The sequence below is a fragment of the Mugil cephalus genome, chromosome 17 (assembly GCF_022458985.1).
Source record: "Mugil cephalus isolate CIBA_MC_2020 chromosome 17, CIBA_Mcephalus_1.1, whole genome shotgun sequence".
Taxonomy (NCBI): Eukaryota; Metazoa; Chordata; class Actinopteri; order Mugiliformes; family Mugilidae; genus Mugil; species Mugil cephalus.
The window spans coordinates 19,650,953-19,671,947 of NC_061786.1; the positions used below are offsets into that span (position 1 = coordinate 19,650,953).

Here is a 20,995-nt window from a genome sequence, read left to right on the forward strand (position 1 = left end):
CACATGTCCTGTAAATTAATCTGATACTGGCGACGCTAAAGCTGCACGTTAGCCGCTCCGTGTCCCTCCATCCTCTTTACTAGAGAGTCGCGAGGCCACAGATGTCCCCCCTAAGTCACCACCGGAGTGATGGAGTAATGGAAGGATGGATGGATGGATGGATGGATGGAGTGGTACCTGCCAATAGCTGGAGACTCTCTGCTTTCTGCGAGTGCTGTAATCTGAATAACAGCTTTTACTGGCTGGGATATATGTATCGACCGGCTTCAGATTTTTGCAACTCGTTCCCTCCCCCGCTCCCCCCCCCCCTGCATCCCTCCTCTTCCTCCCTCATCATCGCGTCATCCCGTTTGCAGCCAGTCTGCCTCCAGCTGCGTATCGACAGCTGCATCATTCCACCCTGCTGAGTTATCGGGATTTGTTTGCTACTTTTTCCTGCTCTGTATTGAAGCTGTCCCTGCTGCACCTCTGTGTGTGTTATTGGGTGTTGTCCGACTAATTGTTATTGACTTGAGTTTTTTTTTTTTTTTATATATTATTCATAGATTTTTTTTTTTTTTTTGCCCCACCTCCTCCCGGGGAAAGGGAACCCACACAGAGGATGTTCACGTCTTCATCCAGACACTCTCTGTTCTCGCCCTGGTCGTCCATGGAGCAGTCGGACTCTGAAGTGTTGGACATCAGCACCAAGGTGCAGCTGCACGGCGTCCTGTGGAAGAGGCCCTTCGGGCGGCCGTCGGCCAAGTGGTCCCGCAGGTGAGGGGTGAGGGGGTGAGGGGCGACTTCTGCCTCTGGTTGCTTTTATCAGGGCGTGGGTGAAATTCTGCTTTATAAAACCTCCTGAAGCTTTAGAAAAGTTGAAGTTTGAATGCTTTAAACAGCAAGATGGTTTTTGCAAAGAGTAACAAGAAGGTAACAAAATTAGCTTAAAAAGTGCCATTTTTTGAACTGAAAGAACTTTTTTTTTTCTAATTGAACTGTTTATCAGATTTATTTCCTGACTTGTCCTGTATGGACCACAGCATAAACTCATGTTGATGTGTTTCCAGCAGGTCCTGACAGGACTGTATGTCTGGTTAAACTGCCGGGATCGGTACCTTATGTCATGATAATGCTCTTAGTTTACATAACGGTTAAAACTGTTTTGTTGTCTGAATTCAGTAAATGCTCGTTTGGGTTCCTGTGCCAAACTGGAACCGTTGAGCTCAGAGGTTTAGTGGCTTTTGTTGACTTAAATACATGAAAAAAAGAGGAGGTGGTTGATTGTTACCAGTATTTGGATTTTTTACGGGTGCGATGCACTGAAAGAGTTCCCATCACTTCAGTTCTGGATCAGTTTTATTAAAAGTCTTGGCTCAAAGGCATGAAGCTGATGAGATGTGTTTGTGTTGCATTATGGGAAATGTAGGATATACTTTACTTTGCTAAAATGCTGGAATATTCTAGGGTTTGTTGCACTAATTTTGCAAAATAGTTCTGTGGCCCAACTCTATACTAAAATCTACCAAACTTATTTTATTGTGTCTCTTTCTGTGAGTTACAAGTTCTGACCCATTAAGAGAACAAAACAAAAAAAGGTCTGTGATTTAACCCCTTTAGCTTGTATTATTACAGCTCACAACTGTATTTAAAGATCTGATTAGATAAACCTGGATTTATTCTGCAAAAAACATGACACTCAAGTAAGAAACCATTTTATTTTAAAAGGAAAATGAAGTTATAAAATGTGTTAAATATTTATGATGAGATTAGTACCAAGCTGGTCTCAATAGAGTCAATAAATAATCTCTCTTTGTGTTCCACAGTGAACTTTATATTCTGCTTTTTATACAGTTTTCTACAAAATATGCTAAATGCAGCACAAGTAGTTATGATCACACGAGGTGTTGTGCATGAAATTAACTTAAATATTCATGTTAATACACAAATTATGCACATATAGACATAAGCACCTCTTTTTCTGGTCACAGCTCAAAGCTGCTAAATATTTCAGGATTGTTTTTTGGGGAAATGTGTTGAAATAGGACACACAGTGTTAATGTAACACTGCAGCAATAACCTGTGTTTGGTTTGAATGTTTCTCCCGTTATTAAATCTGTTTTAGGACTTCAGTGATGACTCACACTGGAACTCAAAGGGTTAAAGATGAAACGCTGTTTTTAGAATAACAGGACCAAAGCAGGGGCGTCACTAGGTTTTTGAGGACAGGGGACAGGACAGGATGTGAGTGAACGTAGCACAACAGCTAACAAAGACTGAGAATTTATTTATTGTTATTATTTCAGCCTGTTTTTAAACACATTCAACAACAAACACAAGTTGTCGTACGTGAATAAAATGGTTGCACTTTCAAGCCCTGACAAATATTCCTTTATTTCTTGAATTAGATTCATATTAATGAGTGGAATGAATTGGATAAGGACACGCTCTACAGGACAGATTCATGGTCATATTTAAGTGACCATATATTATCATTCATTTAAAGTCATATTCGGGCCATTTTAGATTGAATTTGTCAGCACCTTTTTGCAAAAAAAAGTTAATTAATAAATTACTAAAACAAGAATTATTTAGGGGGGCTTCAGGATATTTTAGGCCTAACGACGCCAGAGGACCAAAGTAATGGATGTGGGCAGACGTTGGTTCCTTTCAGGCCCACGGGATTGACTCACTACTTGCCTCCTTGTCTTCCTCGGTACAAAGATTCTTCATCATCAAAGACAGCTTCTTGCTCTACTATGCAGAGAGCGAGAAGAGAAGCTTTGAGACCAACAGGTACTTCAACATCCACCCGAAGGTGAGCGGCCGTATGTTGCATGTTTTAAGTCACTGATGTCTGTTAAATGGGAGAAAGTCGAGCTGATTCCAGCTGATGTGCTCGTGTCTCAGGGCGTCATTCCTCTGGGAGGATGTGTGGTGTCAGCCAATGAGGACTTGGGGATGCCCTTCGCCATCGTGATCAACCTTGAGGATTTCACTGTAAGAACGTGATGCTTTCACAGGTTCACGGCAAATATTTCTTCATCACATCAGCATTTATTAAATGTAGTGAAGTTTAAGAGACATTTACAGTGTTACCAGTACCAGTGCACCAGTTAGCTGACAGGCAGAGCTAGAAACCAGCTGGTGGAGACCAAAAACTGAGCTATAAGGAAGTGCATTAATACAAATCTGCTTAAAAAAAGCAAAAAAAAAAGAAAGAAAAACGTTCCCAATGTCACTACAAGAGAAGATGATGAGTGATTAGTGTTGTGGTCCCCCGGTCCTCATATGGGGACATTAACTTTATTGCAATTTTTTCTGCTTCATTTAAACCCGTTGTCCTCATTAGTGGACGATTTAGTCTGCCATCTAGTGGGAGCCAAGGGTTAATACATTAGTTGGTAAAAAACATGATGGTGGGTGAATTCATTCTACAGACGATCACGGATCAAAAAAGGACAAGGAACAAAACCCTATGGTTAAAACGTATTTATTTATGCTTATTAACGTGTCTAGTGCGATATGACACGCAAATTTTACAAATTTTATCAATAGATGCAACGTCGCTAATTAGCAAATACTCGTTTGAGGACGTTGGGACTTAATTGTTGGCAATTCTGTTTTTCCTCAGCCATGTACGGGTATTAAAATAAACTGTTTTATATTTTGTCACACACTGGTGACTTTATCATAACATAAATATTGAAATAATCCCAGTGTCCACGTATGAGGACATTGTTTGTTTTTTTCCAAAATCTACTACTTCCAGATGAAGGATGATGCTGGTTTCTTATACTTCTTAGGTCCTTCTGATCCCAAATCAGCCAAAAAGAAATTAAAAATGCAGATCAAACCAAAGCTCAGGTCTCAGGGGGTTAAGACGGACAGAAGCAGAACGTTGCAGAAAGACAACATGCAACAACATATTTATCCTGAAATTGTCTAAATTAACAGCTGGCTAAAAAGATTGTGCTTGGAATGATGCAAAAAATCTGCATAGTCTTGCAACACATGAGGCACATGGTGGCCTGACTTACTGTAAACTGCAGAGATATGAGGACCATCATCAGTGTGTGCAGCCCAACGATGGAAATCCACTTTGTATTTTACTGCCTGAACCGACTGTTGACAGGATGCTGATGATGTAAAAGTGTGTGTGTTCGCCCCCCCTCCCCCAGGGTACCATCGTCCTGGCTGCTGAGTCTGGGGAGGACCAGGTCCAGTGGATGGAGATGCTCCAGGAGTCAGGGAAAGTGTTAGTATATTTAGACATAGCTCTCCCAGACTCTGTTTCATGTGATCCTGTTACCTTTAATTCGTATGTAATAGCATTAGAGTCATTATTTCTAAAATCACTGCGTCTCATCGACAGCACGTGGAAAAACGCGCAGCTCGGGGAGGCCATGATCGAGAGTCTGGAGGCTCAGGGGCTGCAGCTGGCCAAGGAGAAGCAGGAATACCTGGGTAAACGAAAAAGAGGGAGAGGGGGAGGTCGCCCGATTAGACGAGCATTTAAAAGCTTTAACAAACAAATGTGGCAAACGTGAAATGTTTTGTAATCCTCCAGATAAACTGATGGAAGAGACAGAGGAGCTCAGTCACCAGCGGGCGCAGAGAGAGGTGAGGCCCTTCGCTTGAGCTTGACATTAAACTGGAGATTTACTCCATCACCAGACTGTGTAGACAGACCGTCCTGGTTCTGGTTTTGTGCGTCCGTGCAGGAGCTGGAGCGTCTCAACCAGATCCTGGAGGAGGAGAAAATGAAGTATGAGGAGGTGGTGCTGGAGCTGAAGGCGGAGCAGGAGCAGATCAAACTGTGAGGAGCTCCTCTCTGACTGTGTCACAGATAAGACGTTTCATGTTGAAGTTGTGTTAAAGTTGTGGTGTTTTTTTTGTGCGTTTTGCAGCGACCTGGACGGCACGTCTCAGTCCCTGAAAGGCGTTGAGCGTGAGAAGGAGGAGCTGAGCTGCTTGACGGTTGCGCTGCAGAAGTCTATTGAGGTATTTAAAGAGGACAAACGCTTTCTGTGATGTTTTAAACTCTGCGGCGGAAGGATGTTTATTTATTGATCAGATCATGTAATGTTACGGTCGCTGATGTAATTAACCTCGAGCTGCAACTTTTAACATCAGTGAAATTCACCATGAGGAGGATTATAATCTGAGGGCCATAAACTCTCACTCTTCTTTATTTATTTATTTGATTAGGACAATGCTCATTTATCAACATTTCAGCAAAAAAAAAACATCAAAATAAACACGCTGTAGTTAGCACAGCTGCTAAATTTCATCCACTGTCGTTTTTCAGGCCCAAATAGTCACCATCTCACACACACACACACACACAAAAAAGAGACGGTTTGGATTGTTTTCAACCACTGTTTAAGGGTCTTTTTAACTGTCACAGTTTCTGACGTGACCTGGTAGTGCGTCCCAGGACTGTGCTTCTCTGATGGACGCCACCGTTTGGTAAAACTTTACTCCTCCAGCGTCGTTCGTCACAGTCTCCTCTAGTCAGCGCTCTGCTGTTCACTCTGAGAGACTTTTTCCTGTATGAAGCTCTGTAATAGCTGAGGGGCTGTTGAGTATTGATGCGCTGATGAGGAGACCTTGACCCCTTACATCATACATTTAAAAACCAACAGATGGTGTGGACATGTGAAGATAAGATAAACATTACTCTGTAATAGTAGATATGAGTTAACGTCACTGGATGCATTTACCAAACAGGTCCACACGTCCTGGGAGGATGTTTGATTATACAGAGCGATTATTATCAGTGGTAACGTTGTTATAGACAGCTAGTAATTAACCTTTTAACCTCTGAACAATGAACATAGAGGGACAGGAAGAGCATCATATACTACAGGACTAGTCCATTCAAAACATAAAAGATGAGACAGACTTATAAAAACAACTGGTATCTATTAAAGATTTTGTACTTATTAATAATTTTACAACTTTTTTTTTTATTATTATTTGTCAAGAGTTTTAACTGTTCTCTTGAGGAGAGACTTGATGTGACCATGTTGTCTCTGGACAGATTCAAAATAAGAGGAAGCCTCAAAACCACAGCTTCCTGAAAAACAAATTTCACTTCTATATTTCTTCACACCTCAACACCAACATAAACATGGTGAAGATGAATTAGAGCCAGTTAAACGTCTGCAGAACGGTGCAAACAGACGGCTGCAAAATCAAGAGACGCCCTTTATGTTTGTTGAGCTTTGCATTAATTTACACAATCAAATGTCCATAACATACGATGAAGACAGGGCAGATTATCTTTGACAACATGTTGAGACAGGGTTATACTGGTAACTTCATCAATTACTGATCATACTAAAGTATAAGTCACTCACATATAAGTAATGAAATAACATCCACAGATGAATTTCCTATGAATAAATTAGAAATGATTATAGGTTGTTTTTTTAAAACTGTCTTTATGCTAAGCTAATGCTAATCAGCTTCTGGTTATAGTTTCATATTTAACAGACACAGAAGGGAGGAGCATATAATGTAAATAAAAGACATATACATGTATTTTTTTTTTACAGTACGTAATGCAAAGGGCAGCTTTATCTATCTGATAAAAAACTGATGCCACAATGTTTGTGTTTTCATATCCGAGCTATAATATACAAATTTCATCACAAACCTCTCTTTTATTCACACATTTTGATTTTAGTTGATAAATAATTTTGGGAAAAGATCATATATGAGGTGAAGAGAAACAGATAAACTTGATGAAATGTAAATGAAAAGTTAGATAACACAACGCGCAGCATCACATTAAATCCGTGGCAGCTGAACGTCCCCTGTCCTTCGTCCTCCAGGAGCTGTCTCAGGAGAAGCAGCGGACCCTGGAGCTGCTGGGGGTGAAGGAGGAGGTGAAGGAGGACAGTCCGGAGCTGAGCTGCGAGGCCGCGGAGGACGAGGGGGAGCTCGGAGACGGGGACCTGCTGCGGGACCTGCGACACATCGAGGAGCAAATGAAGCTGCTGCTGAAAGAGAAGGAGCAGGCTGACGAGATGTGAGGGAATAATCAGGGCTACTGCTGGGATTTGTAGTTCTTTACCTCCTCTGGGTATATTCTCTTTGAAAAGAGAAAAATACACATAAAGGTAACATCTACTGCCTGTTAGAGAACGTTAGTGACTGTAGCGTTTTCATGGAGCCTCTGTGCTAATGGTCCAGAGCAAGTAAAACTACTAGTGGAAATGTGTATTGATCCCAAAGCAACCAGCTCATTGATCGCCGGCAGTAAGTGGGATATTACAGGCAGCTACTATTGACCACGTAGCACTAATGTTGAGTTATGAACTGGGAGACACGCACGTCATAACTCCAGCTCGGCCTTCGCTGTCTCCACGGCCTGAGTCGTCCTCAGAACTGTGACTAACACTGGAAATATGACCGAAGTCAAACCCCAACCTGCTCCAAACTCCACTATGTAAATGGATGGATGGATGGATGGATGGACGGATGGTTATACATAAGTTATACTTCAGGATGATATTTAAGCAGTTTATTATTTTTTCTGCTCAAAAACAAAACACATGCTACTAGCTGCATTAGTATAATTTTTTTCTGGCAGAAAACAGAAACAAGACAGATGATAATAATCAGACATGTATTTTCTGTTAAACAGCAACAATATACATATTCCTTAGAAAGAAGATTCAGCTTTAAACATTTAACTAAAATAATATAAAAGGTTTTCTTTTTATAACATTTATAAAGATTTAAATAATATTAAAATATGTTTCAGGTCTTAATTTGTGATTCATTTTCAGATTTTTTTTTTTTTTCCATCATGATCTAATCTTATATATCTCGTCTGTTTTTACCAGAGATGTTTAAAAAAAAAAACATAAAGAAAATATCATAAAGGCGCATTCGGCTAGAAATATAACTGGAGAAAATATATCAGATTAAACACACAGACGAGATAGCAGCAGATTAATTTAAATAAAGTAATAATTTTGAGACATATATGTTCATATTTGCTTCGGCTATATGGATAGATTAAAAAAAACTCTTTAATATTCAACTATTCCTTTCAAATGTTACGTTCTTGTTCACAAACTTAAAACTTTAAACTTTCCTGAGCCACAGAATAAAGGAAGTTTTACCAAATGTGAAGGTAAATATCAGGTGAGAACAATATTACAGCAGAGTGGTTGGATGTGGTGATGAATATATAAATATATTGCACATTAAAGTATTGACCCTGAACTCTGAGTTACTGCACTAAAAGCAAAATAGTTCAACCTTAAGTGCGTACAGTCAATGTCATTATTTAACTAGTAATGTTGCTGCTTCTTCTTATCAAGAGCAATTGAGAACAACAGAAAATAGAAATAGAAAAAACTAATCAGTTCTACATTTTACTTCCATTGTGCGACATGCTGAAACCAACCGTTTCATGATGCATCTCAGGAACCGCTACTAAGACCCAACAATTAACCTCAACACGGGCCCTAAAAATAAAGATAAAAACTCTTTGTGACTTTGCAGGTTTGTGTTTGTCTGCATTAATGTGTGTGTCATGTGTATCCATGTAAACTGACAGAAGCAACCAAAACACAAAATCTGCAACAAAAAAAATAGTTGCATCTTTAACTAATAATCTTTATCTGAATGTTTTCTCTCTCTCAGGCTCAGAGAGAACGCGACGCGTGCTCAGGTCCTGCAGCAGGAGAGGGAGTACTACTCGTCTCAGGCCAGCACCCTGCAGCAGTCGCTGTCTCAGCTCAGCGTCGACAAGCAGCAGACGGAGGCCGAGCTCAAGGTAACGCAGCTCGACACGTTGGCATATTGTTTTTAAAGATGAAAAGTCAAAAGGTTAAAACAGAATGCACAAAAATGTAGCACATGATGCCACAAAAGAAAAACTCATACATATACATATATATAATGAAGTTTCCTGTGTTTTTATCTGTGCCGCAGGCGGAGATGGAGTCTCGGGTGGAGTTGGAGAAGAAGCTGAAGCAGGCCGAGGAGGCTCTGCAGGACCTGGAGAAAGGCCTGAACTCACTGGACCGAAGCAAAGAGAGAGACGAGAAGATGAAGGGGGACGTCACTCATCTGAGGAGTGAGTGGATTCTTAGGGACCACACGTCTGTGTCTGGTTAGAGTCGGTCACTATGTGCTGCAGCCCACAGGACTGAATGAAGTTCAATGGGTGCAGTGGAATTAAAAGACAATGAAAGGATACTCAGAGAATAATATATAATATAATATAATATAATATAATATAATATAATAGTATCTTTACCTTTACAACCTTTAACACTACAAGGAAACACCATGTGACACAATCCGTCCTACTGTTGCTATGCAACTGGCCAAACAACCGCATCACTTTTGCCAGCTACTTTCGATTATTTGTTCATCACGCTAATTCTGTACATTTTTTGTTTACGCTGTTTATTTTATATTATTTTTAACTAATCTCATTTTATTTTGTCTTTCTTGTGAGTTTTTACTTTTAAAGAAATTCATGTAAAAAAACAAACATAATTGTTTTAAAAATAATTTGGCATCAGTGTCAAATTCAGTGTTTTGTGCCTATTTTGATCGACTTCTACCCCTCCACCACCACCAAGTGCAACAGGAAATGGATCATTTGGATTAACATTTGTCCAACATACATACATGTAATATATATTTGTACATGTAAAATTTCTCTGTGAACTACGTAGAATATTGCAGTATATCACAATATCATAATATTGTGATAATGTATCGTATCGTGACTTAAGTATCATGATACGTATCGTATCGTGAAGTTCTTGCCAATACTAATCTCCTATTGTAAATAGTCTTTGTGTCATGACAAAGTCTAGTAAACCTGTATTTCCACTAAAAGCAGTCACATGTGGATTTAACAAGCCTCTCGTATTCATATCTCACACCTGACTGATGTGTGTCTGCCTGTGTGTGTGTGTGTATCTGTGTGTGTGTTTACCCAGAGTTCTTTGAGGAGTGTATCTGCGCTGCAGAGATCGAGGCCAAGCTCCCGTCCATCATGAAGAACGCCGTGTACCTTCACAAAGCTGCTGCACGCAGAATCAAGAGCTGCCGGATCCAGAGGAGGGCCTCCAGACGCCACTGGTGTAAGTCCGTGCAAACAACACGCAACACAACGCACACGACCTGACAGGCTGCAGGTCGTATGACTGAACTGATGCTTTTAAAACGTACGTGTATGGAAATGTTTTTTGAGTTGCTTGCGCTGTTTGTGCTTAGATTATTAACACAGTTATAACTCTTTACATTGTCATTAACCTTTATGGGGCAAGGAACCATATATGGTCATGTCAGTACACATTTTAATTGGGTCCCTGTTCCTCTCAGTTAGGTTTAGAAGCATGTGGCTTTCACTCAGCCAATCAGAGAAGATGTAGGAAATATTCTGAGGTCAAAATCTTTGGTTGATTAGACATTTTTTACATATATTTTTTTAATTTTCCCCCACAAATTTAAATATCTTTAAATGTACATTAACATGAATCCAAATGGAGTTAGAAGACGTTATCTTTCATTCAGCGATACAGGAGTCACACTAGACAAGACCTGTCAATCTTAGCTTCCTGTACACAGTAGGCCCCGCCCCTATCGCTGCTAAGCCAATCACAACCAACCTACTGTTGCACTCGTTTGAAATAACAAAAATTAACCTGTGTATTATTTGAATAGCTTGATATTTAAATGCAAAATAACAATAATCTTGTATATTTATAAAATAGCACCAGGCTAATTTGGGGATCAGTCCCCAAGTGTTTCAATGAGTGCCCTATAAAGGGTTACATAGCATTTTTGTCAAGGCTGTGCATTATCTGCACAAAATGTGATGTTTACATCTACAAAAACTTGTATGTGAAGCCCTTTGTGTTTGTTTTATGCCAAAATTATGAAATAGAAGAACTACTGTAGCAGTGGGATGAGCATGAGTAGCAACTTTAGCATTATTAGCAGGTAGTGCAGTGGTATAATATGTGTTTTTAGTCTATAGGACTGCAGACACATGCTGCAACAGAACATTATTTTTATTATTAATGAATTAATATGATGCATTTTGTCCAAGCAAAAGCCCCAAACTCACAACAGATTTTCACCAGACACGAAAAGCAACATACTGTCACATCTGATAAGTTGAAAGTGTTGAATTATTATTATTTTTTCTAAATTTATCTTGTCTTTTTTCTTTGACTGCCCACCGCCTCCCTGCAGTGCAACACTCAAAGTCGTTCGCCGTGGCCAACAGCGGCGACGGCGACAGCTTTCAGGAGCTGAGGGAGAAGGCCCGGAGGCTGACCTCCGACAGCAGCTTCAGAGAGAGCGTGTACAAGATCATCACCCGCAAGGACGCCGCAAACAAACCCGAGGACTGAGGCCGGAGGAGGGTTCAAAGAAAAGAGGAGGAAGAAGAGCAGCAGAATTAAACGAAGCCACTGTTAAAGTATTGCAGGTGAATGTGCACAGAAATCTGTTTGATGGAAGGCCGGTGCAGATTTTAGTGGATTTTATAAAACTTTTTCAACCAACAGCTGCAGGAACTAAACAGGGAACTAAATCCTGACTGTGTTTCTGATGCATCTAGAAGTTTAAGGCAGATTAAACTGAGTTTCCACTTCAAAAAAATAAAAATAAGAAAAAGGATGAGGATGGAAAGAAATAGATTTTAATTTGCAAGAAAAGAGAGACTGGAGACGACAGCTGATGATCTGATTATTGGAATATTTTTACCAGCCTCATCAGTTTTACAGCTTTTACCACATTACTGTTGTATTCGATGGAAGTTTCCTCTCATGAGGAGTGACACCACCATCAAACCTGGCTGTTATTTATTCCAAACATAACTGCAATGGCAGTACTACAAGTATTATTTTTATATATATTTATATAATTTGGTGCATATGCAGCCAGCTGTATCCACAATCTGGTCCATTTATTCACTATGTATTCCACAATAAGATCATCTTACAGCACGCACGTTACTTTCTTTTTTACACTTTACCGACGAGGAAATGGCAAAAAATGTTTGAAGGAACCATTATCCTCTAGAGAGCAGGGAAATGAGTGGACGAGCTCACGTTTTTGAGCTGATGTAGTGGAAAACCAACTCAATAATTTCTGATATTCAGTGGTTCCTGGAACTGTTGGACTGAAAATGGACGTAAGAACAATAAAAAATATCGATGTTAAATCCAGGCAGAAGTACCAGACGGTATCAGGGTATCACGTTCGACATCAGCAGAAGTGGTGAGAAGCACATTTACTCAAATATGGTTCTTAAAGATAATATTATTTCCTTTTGTGCTTGAGAAAGAAAAACAAAATATTCTCCTGTATTTGTCGGCAGGAGGCGGCAGAAAACTTAAGATTTAACCTCCTGAGACCCTGCGTCCTCATATGGGGACATTAGGTTTCAGGTCTGTAGTATCTTCTTATTCTGCTTCATTTAGACCCGTTGTCCTCGTAAGTGGACGCCTTTAGTCTGCCATCTAGTGGCAGCAAATGATAGCAAATTATTTTATTTTATTTTATTTTTATGGATGAAACGTGTCTATTTATGCTTATTAACGTCTCTCGTTTGATGTGATGCGCAAATGTAACTAATTCTATCTGTAGTGAAAAACTACAGTGTCACTAACTAGCAAGTCCCCGTTTGAGGACGTTGGTACTACATGTTGTGTAGATGATGCTTCGTTTTTAAATTAACAGTACTTAGAAAAATAAGAGCTCAGGTCTCAGGAGGTTAATTTTGAAATGGTAAAACTACTTTTTGGTTTAAAAATCTATTTTTGACATTTAAATAATAGTTTGAGGTTTAAAGAATTCACAAAAAATATGAGGGAAAACATTAAAGAAAAAAAAGAAATTGCGTCATTTTGTTTTCTGTCCCATCAGTTAGTTCAGGACCAAACTGATTTATTTTTATTTTATTTTATTTTATTTTATCTCTCTGTATGAGTCAAACCTTTATTTGAGAACAACTTGAGACCAAAATATTTACTTTTATGAATTAGTAGTTACAAAATCTACTGTAAAATGATGCATTAAAATAAAACCTAGGTTTTTACCCTAATGAGTTCTTCTTCCACCACTGAACATTTATGCTTTGGCCTGTTAGATGTTTAATTGTTAACCAGTTTTATCCGAACGAGTCCATCTATAATAAACCTACAGTTAAGTTTAGCAGACAGCACACAGAATGCGAACCCATCTTGTAAAATGTTTCTTTTTATTTTTCCCGTTTTGATTGTATGCACAGATTGTGTTTTTTTGCTTTGAGAGGGTCGATGGAAAACTAAACGATAAATGAAGTCACAGATGTGCCCGATATCAACCACGACCGTTTCGTTATTGCTACACCTGACGATCCTTTCACCTCGACGATGTAGCGCAGTGAGATTCACCAAAGCGAGCGTTTAATGATCATGTACAAATGATAAACAACCGAGACAGAAAGGAAGCCGGGGGAAGGTCAGAAGGAACAGACTGTGGACTGAACAACATGCCTTGATGCTAATAAAGCTTTGTTTGAACCTTGTACGTGTCGTTTCATTGATGCGGGTAAAAAGGCTGAGGCTCAGTCAACGGATGGCACCGATAAGGAGTTAGAAAATGAGTGAAATCTTTGATATGGATCCGTTTCCATCAGCAGAGACTTGTTTTGCTTGTTATTCACTGTGTCAGAGCTCAGTGTGGGAGGAGAAGTCCTGTGGGGAGGATGGTTGGTTACATCAGCAGCTCTCGTTCTCCGCCAGGACCTGCAGCACATAAAAGAAAAAACATGGAAGTGAGCGTCACCAGGTTCGTCCAGTTCAGCACAGACATTTCTGCTCTTTAGTTCAGGGTTTTTTGGTCTTAATGGAAGTACTACATGTAGTAAAATACTTGTCCTCGAGGGCAAGTATAAAAAAAATAACATAAAAATGCAGTTTTAGGTTTAATTCATCAAAAAGGGAGTCTCTTAGTTTTGTTATATTTGAAGAGTCATAAATAAACATTAAATAAATCTAATGTTGTTCTGGTGCACTGTTAAAAATTAAATAATTTGTTTCAGGACAAAAGTAACTTAACTGAACTTATTTATTTAAGTCATAAGATGCTATCTGTCAAATAACTATAACTATGAATAGTGTTACTGCCACCTACTGGATGGGAGGGAATCAGGTTCTTTCAAAGTCAAGATGAGAACAGAAGAAACCACTTTGAACATCAAGGAAAGTCATTTTATGACTTTCCTCCATTTTATGTCATGATAATAGATCACATTACCTAATCCTCACAGGTCTTAAGACAGTGGTAAAAATATAAACAACCAATGGCCTCAAGGAACCTTTTACTCCATGAAAACTTTGAATAAAATGATTAAACTTAAACTCTGTACTGAAAAAACCTGCTAACAGATTATTAATTAGTGTTTAAAAGCCTCATTGTCAATTAAAATGATTAAACAGCTAAAGTGTCTCCGTGTCTCCAAACACGAGTACTTAAAACTTTATATTTTCTCTTTACTAAATACATAAATGCTCGCGGCGGAGCTACTGATGAACTGCAATGAGACACTTTAAATAGGTTTGGGTTTGTTTATGGCAGTGGTTTATGGAAAAATCAATTTTCTCAAATCAAACTGTAAAATGAAACTGCATTTCACATTAAATAACGTAGCTTTATATTGACTCATGATATTTATGACAAGATCGTCCTAGTAAGACAGGATTTTATGAATATCCTCTTCCTAAATTGTCTTTTTTTTTTCAGATTAATAACCTGATGGATGTTTCTGGGTTGAGCTGTGAAACCAAAAGCTGTAACAAGTGTAAGTTCATATTTGACTTTGATCAGTCAGATGTCTGGAAGACTACAGTTTTTATTATTATTATTTAGAATTTATTTGAAGATTTAATTATGTTGTAGAGCTTCTGCATCTGCTGCGTTTGAAAATACCTTTCCCTCTCCACTGCTGACGTCATCTTCTCGGTCACATCATAACACAGATCTGCTGTTTCATCGCGTGACCTTACGTCACCTCGCCGTGATTATCTGCTGGCTCAGTGAAGCCGTAAGCCTGCCAGTCCTCTGCTGATCTGATGCCGCATTTCAAATTCACTCTGGCTTTTCATATCAGCCTCTAGCAGGTATTAGACACGTCTGATACCTCGGCCCAGTCTGCCTCCTGGACTGCAGAGACATTAGCTGTCTCTCTGGGTGAAGCTCTGGCCTTTAACGAGGAATTCTGCAGAAACTTAACACAACCTCTCACGCAGAGTTTCCTTTCCAAGTAACTCCCTGCAAAGAAACGGCCGGGAATGAGCTGCAGGGGAGAACAACTCCCGACTGGCAGCGCCCTCATATTCCCACACACTCCCCCGTCTCCCGCACAGTCATTCACCTCCCGCTGCTCCATCCTGATTTCTATCGCTATGGCAACAGCAAAAACCCATGTGTATCTCCTTTCTCCTTTTTTTTTTTTTTTAATCTGTGAGATTGTAGGATTAGTGCAGCCAGAGGGCCTTTAAAACCTGCTCTTGGCTCATGAATAGATGCATTCTGCGCCGTCAAGTTGAGGTTACTGTGATCAAGGGCTGTTTGTGTCGGTTTGTTTAATTGCGAGCACTGAAAGGCGAGCAATGGAACACGAGGGATTGCGTAAGACGCTATTAAAAAACTTGTACCTGCTGACCTTGACGTGGTTGATCGGCGGCAGCGGCGGCGCTCAGAGGAGGCCGTCTCTCGTGGGGAGCTCTGTTTACTTTCACCTGACGTGGAGAGGACGCAAAGAGTCCTGGAGGAGAACGGCCCCGCAGCACAAACGTCCTCTGATGCTTCATCAGCTCTCCTGCGCTGCATTGTCAGCGGGTAAGAGCGGACAAGCCCAGGGCTCTGTTTTCATGCCGCACATTGTGTATAAAAAGGATCTCTCATTCGCTCCGGGGGTCTGAAACCAGTTTCTTTTTTTTCTTAATTTGCCCTTACAGGATTGCTCATCCTTAAGAGTCCCTGCAGTTGTCATGGAGTTGTGCTTCCTGGTGAACAATGACTCTTTTCATTCCGGCACGGCTTTCAGTCCAGTAGCTGAGACAGATGGAGCAGAGGGCAGAGAACCACGGAGGAGGAGGAGGAGGAGGTGTTGCAGCTCCAGGCTCTCCTCATATAACATGAAGTCTATACCACACACAGGCTTTACTGTTGATGTATAACAGCTTGTTGTCTCATTAACATCCGCGATAGAAAAAGATCATTTGATTAGATGGATAAAAATGGTAAAAAAAATATGTGATAAAACCATCTGATGGGTAAAGACTGGAGAAAATAACCCTGTGGGTGTTTCTGGGGACGGAGGGTAAAGCTGCTGAGTGATGAGTGATGAAGGCGAGAGCCGAGCACACGACCACGCGTGAGGAGCTCACGACAAAGCTATGGGTTTATTTCTCATCCAGGCTGGCTTTGAGCTGAGCCTCCAGAGCCATTTTATCAAAAGTGCGCATGTTGGTCTCCTCTCTGACTTTGTCCCTCACGTGGAAGGACGCCCGCGCCACAGAGCGGGCGCTCTCCAGCACCGCCTTCTTCTCCTTGAAGATCTGCTCGCTCTTCTCCAGCTTCCTCTCGATGGACTGCAGCAGCTCCAGGCGCCTCTGCTTCTCCTCCTCCTCCACGCGCTGCCTGTTGAGCTTCTGGAGTCGCTCCTTCTCCTGCCGGCTCTGCACGGCCCTCAGCGCCTTCTCCTTGGCCTTCTCCTCGGCCACCAGAGCCGCCTGCTGAGCCCGTTTCTCGGCCTCCTTCACGCGAGCCTCCAGCAGCTGCTGCTGCTGCCTCTCGCGTTTCTCCGCCGCCCTGCGCGCCTTCTGGATCTGCTTCTCCTCCCGTTTGGCCTTTTCCTTCAGCTCCTGCCCCCGACGTTCGACTATCTGCTCATAATTCTCGAGGGAGCGGCTCAGCTTCTCCTCCGCCGCCTTCCTGGCCTCGTCCCTCTCCTCCTGCTCCCTGCGGGCGATCTCCTGGATCAGGGCGGCGTGGCGTCGCTTCTCCGCTTTGTTCAGACCTCGCCTGTCCTCCTGGGCCTGGTGCTCCTTCTCTTGCCTCTTCAGCTCAGCCATGGTGAGCTTCTCTTTAAGCAGCAGCCTCTCCTGCTCCAGCATGGCGGCCCTCTCCTCCTCCAGGGACTTGAGGTTCTGTTCCTGTAGCGCCTTCTTGTGCTTCTCCTCCCGCGCCACCTGCTGCAGCTTGAGCAGGCGGCTGCGTTCCTGCTGCACGGCCAGCTCCCTCCATCGCTCCTCGTTCTCCTCGGCCTGTCGCATCTTGGCGGCCGCCGAGTCCCGCTCCTGCTGGCTCAGCCTCCGCTGACGTATCGACACCTGAGTCTGCCACACTCGCTGACACTGAAGCACGGCGCGCTGCTTCTCCCGATCCTCCTGCTCTCGGCGTAGCTCCTCCATCCTGCGCTCGCTGTCCCACTGGAGGTGAGCCACATAACGGGTCTGACTCATGATGTCCTCCTCCTGGTACCTGGCAAGCATCAGGGCCGCTATCTTGCGGTCCCGCTCCGACACGGCCTTGAGGCCTCGCCGCTTCACCTCCTTCACGATGCGCTCCACCTTCTGCGTCGTCTGGGGAGAGTGGCTCAGGTCCCCGAGGCTGAGGCTGCGGCCCATCAGGGAGTTGAAGGTGGCCAGAGTGCGAGCTCGGGGGCTGGAGAATTTGGCCCAGTGATCCCGCGCACCGTCCCAGCTGTAAGAAGACGAGGCGCCTGACTCCGACGAGGTGCACGTAGTCGTGGTTGTGGTGGTGGAGGTGGAGGAGCAGACGGGATCCATCCTTCGCTGTAAAGACTCCATCGAGTGGCTTTTGCCCCGCGCCTTGGGTTGAAGCCCAAGATGTCCGTTGTGGTGTGCGAACGGGCCTCTCGCTACGCCGTTCGGAGGCGTCGCGGCGCTCTGAGCTGCAGGCTTCGACACCGATGACGTTAATGTGGAGTTGGCTCTGGGGAAGGAGGGCGGTTTGGGTGTTGATCTGGGAAAAGTGTTTGAAGATTTGCCGCCGGAGGTTTTCCTGACGACCGGCGGAGGGCCAGATGAAAGTGGTCGCGTTTTCACTTTTTCGGGAGACGAGGGCAAAGGTTGTTTGGCAGAGCTCTGAAATCCACTCTTGGAAGATAACGCAGAGGTTGTTGTTGCTGTTGTTGTAGCGGGTTTTGAGGATGGATCGGAAGGCGCGATGACAGATTTAGGGGAGGTGCTGAGACTGGAGGCGGGGGCTTTAGATAAAAGGGCTGTACTCGTTTTAGGGGCTGTTGCTCTAGACGACGGTGCGACGACATTAGGGGCTGAGCTGGAGGTCACGGGCACAGATTTAGGAGGCTGACCGGAGCCAGAAGAAGCTTTGTCCACAGAGGATGATGATGCGCTGCTGCTGCTGCCGTTGACGGTCGCCTGCAGAATCCTTCTCTTTTCCTCCCTAACGATCCTCTCCCTCTCCTCCCTGCACTGCCTTAGTTTGCCGTGCCGGTCTCTCTCGTAGACCTCGAACAGCCCTGTGGCGACACGCATGGACCTTCCAGGAGCTTCCCGGGCGAAGTCGGTGATTGGACGGGGCAGCAGCTCCACAGGTTTGACTCCGCATCGGGCGCAGGCCTCCAGAGAGCGGGGGCTCGTCAGCACGTAGCGGCTGCCCTCCGCGGCGGGGGAGTCAAAGTTGTACAGGTCCAGGTGCAGTTTGGGGGACGCGTCTTTGTCCGTCTCAGTCTGTGGTTGCTGAGGTGCCGCGCCCTCAGAGGCGACCTGCGGCCCTGCCGGAGACACAACGTGGCAGGGGCTCGTCTCGGTACTGCCCGTGGGCGGCGTCTCAAAGCCGGCGTCCCCATCCTCCTCTGTCGTCGCCCCATCAGCCTCCTCCAGCTGTCGAGGGTCTTCAGCGGCCACAGCTGGCGCGTCGAGGTGCGGGCCTTTACACTTGCTCTGCTCCTCAGCCTCCGAGGGGTCGACCATAGTTGGCTAGCGCTGCAGGTAGAGAGAGAGGAGGGGGAAAGAAAGGGGTAGGGATTGTCCCAAAAACATGAGGGAAAGTGGATAAAATAGAGGGAAGAGGTTTCAGTTAGAGGATTACGGCCGAATCCAGAGCTTAAGAGCGATGCAGTCTGTGGGGGGAGGGTCATAATGCAGGTTCAGAGACACATGCATGCATGCATGAGCACATATTCATGCACTCACTGATTTTTACACCAGATGAGAGATTTCCCCTTCAGGGAAGTGACATAACGTGGAGAAAAACACCACAGTTCCTTTAACAGAGAATCTATTTATGGCAGGGTAACTGGGCTGAGAGAATTCGATTGCTCACAGAAATATTTTTCACTCTACATCACACAGTCAACCTAAAAAAAGAAACCAGAACATACATCATTGACCGACTCGTAGTAAAAGGTTCATCTAAAAAACGTTATTAAATGATGTAAACAACGAGAGGAAAGGTCTATTATGCTCCCAGGTCACTAACGTAGACTCACACCTGCTACAAACAGTCAAGGCCTAGACTCTTCTCCTGCATCCCAGCGCCACACATGCAGAAAGCCTCCCAGCTGTTTTTCAATATATACACAAATCTGGGTCAAATTTTAAAACTGCACCCATTAAAATACATTTTTCTGATCGCTTTGATTGTATTGAACGTGGTTCAAACGTAGATTGGCCGCGATTTTTACGCAAAGATCCACTGACCTGCCAGTGTGCAAAGCGTTTTCTAAACCGGTGTTTTGTTCCCCTTTAATCCGTCGAGACGCCCCTGCTCCCTGCATAATATCAGGCTTCAGGGGGAAAGGCTTCGGCCGTCGACCCAAAGATGGAGCATCACATCGTCGCAGCCTCCAACGACGCGACGCGCACAGACGGAGCCTTTCGCAGCCTGTCGGGTCTCTGCGCAGCGGAGCTCAAATCGGCCCTTCAATAAATAAATATAATAGTAATAGTAAGTCAGACGCCAGAGTGAAATTTACACCCTACGATGGACGTGTTCCCGATCCAGCGTCCTCTGATTCTCCCTCTGCAAAGTGCATCCCCGTAAACATCCGTCGTCTCCACCTGCTTTTTCAGCAGCATCCCTCCATCTCAGCCTCCTTGGCTCCGCCTGCTTGTGGCAAATACGCTAAAAATACAGACTGCAATTAAGCGCCTGTCCACTCATCTCCTCTTTACATGCGGTGAGGCCTGAATGTTCCTCCTCAAGGCACGTTTCCCCTTCACATACCAACAAAAGTATATTCATGTAGAACATCCATCAGCTCCCTTACAAATGATCCACTTTTAACTGAGGTATATTTAGTTATATGAATGTATAATTTGCTTTCTATGTTGGGAAATATATAAAAAAATATGTTTTTTTTAAAAAAAAAAGAAAGAAAAAGGGTAAATTGAATACAAATAATTATATAAAATGCGTCGAGTAAATATATAAAAAGGAGGCAGGCCCATGAAAAGTCACATGAACCTGTAACAGCTGCTAGATGCCACCCCCTGAAAGAAAGCAGACTGCGTGTAATTATTTAATTTAGACACAAGGGGGCGCTATTACATCGCGGATTAGTTCCGTCTCTTGCAGTCAATCATGCTGCTGATGAGAGTTAAATCATAATAATTAAAGACACCAGGGGGACGTCTGACGTCAAGACGCAATTGGATCAATTACATGTTCTGCGTTTCAGTTTTGACAACATTTAGTTTCTGCGCTTGTTCCGTTTGTTGTTTGTTGTCAAATTCTGCGCAACTGGAAGCTTCTATTAAGCCACTTAACAAACAACTCTCAGAATGAGCGGATTACTGGTCATAAAAGTTTAACGAATCACGACATGAGTTACGACCTAAAAGTCACAGCTGCTTCCAATGTCCTTCAGTGTTTTCTACATTAGAGTCAGTTCATTTTGGTGTAAATTATTTCACACACATACAGCTACAACACAAACACAACAGTAATTGATGCTACTGATGTGATGTATGCTTATTAT

The 20,995-nt window shown here is 43.0% G+C and overlaps 2 protein-coding genes across 3 annotated transcripts; one reads left to right on the forward strand and one right to left on the reverse strand.

The window, feature by feature from the left end:
- The first annotated feature begins 2 nt into the window (after positions 1 to 2).
- On the forward strand, positions 3 to 13,546 carry plekhd1 (pleckstrin homology domain containing, family D (with coiled-coil domains) member 1). Its single transcript, XM_047610708.1, has 13 exons — positions 3 to 756; positions 2,704 to 2,797; positions 2,890 to 2,979; positions 4,161 to 4,237; positions 4,355 to 4,446; positions 4,550 to 4,602; positions 4,704 to 4,798; positions 4,890 to 4,983; positions 6,822 to 7,018; positions 8,647 to 8,779; positions 8,938 to 9,082; positions 9,963 to 10,106; positions 11,224 to 13,546. Exons 1-13 carry the CDS (start codon positions 602 to 604, stop codon positions 11,382 to 11,384), a joined length of 1,530 nt encoding a protein of 509 aa, XP_047466664.1. The 5' UTR covers positions 3 to 601; the 3' UTR covers positions 11,385 to 13,546.
- Positions 13,217 to 20,306, reverse strand: ccdc177 (coiled-coil domain containing 177). Of its 2 annotated transcripts, none has more exons than XM_047610707.1 (3): positions 19,716 to 20,306; positions 15,686 to 18,998; positions 13,217 to 13,766 (listed from the first exon to the last, which is right to left on the reverse strand). In XM_047610707.1, exon 2 carries the CDS (start codon positions 18,984 to 18,986, stop codon positions 16,428 to 16,430), a length of 2,559 nt encoding a protein of 852 aa, XP_047466663.1. In that variant the 5' UTR covers positions 18,987 to 18,998; positions 19,716 to 20,306; the 3' UTR covers positions 13,217 to 13,766; positions 15,686 to 16,427. The 2 variants fall into 2 exon arrangements, with proteins under 2 accessions (XP_047466663.1, XP_047466662.1); XM_047610706.1 differs by having other exon boundaries at positions 15,678 to 18,998.
- Positions 20,307 to 20,995: the final 689 nt, after the last annotated feature.

Bases quoted from the DNA above. Each gene is read 5' to 3' on its own strand.
- plekhd1 (XM_047610708.1), top strand. From the start codon at position 602: ATGTTCACGTCTTCATCCAGACACTCTCTGTTCTCGCCCTGGTCGTCC. The intron at 2,798-2,889 runs GTGAGCGGCCGT...CTCGTGTCTCAG, and splicing joins ACTTCAACATCCACCCGAAG to GGCGTCATTCCTCTGGGAGG. The intron at 4,799-4,889 runs GTGAGGAGCTCC...TGCGTTTTGCAG, and splicing joins GAGCAGGAGCAGATCAAACT to CGACCTGGACGGCACGTCTC.
- ccdc177 (XM_047610707.1), bottom strand. From the start codon at position 18,986: ATGGTCGACCCCTCGGAGGCTGAGGAGCAGAGCAAGTGTAAAGGCCCG.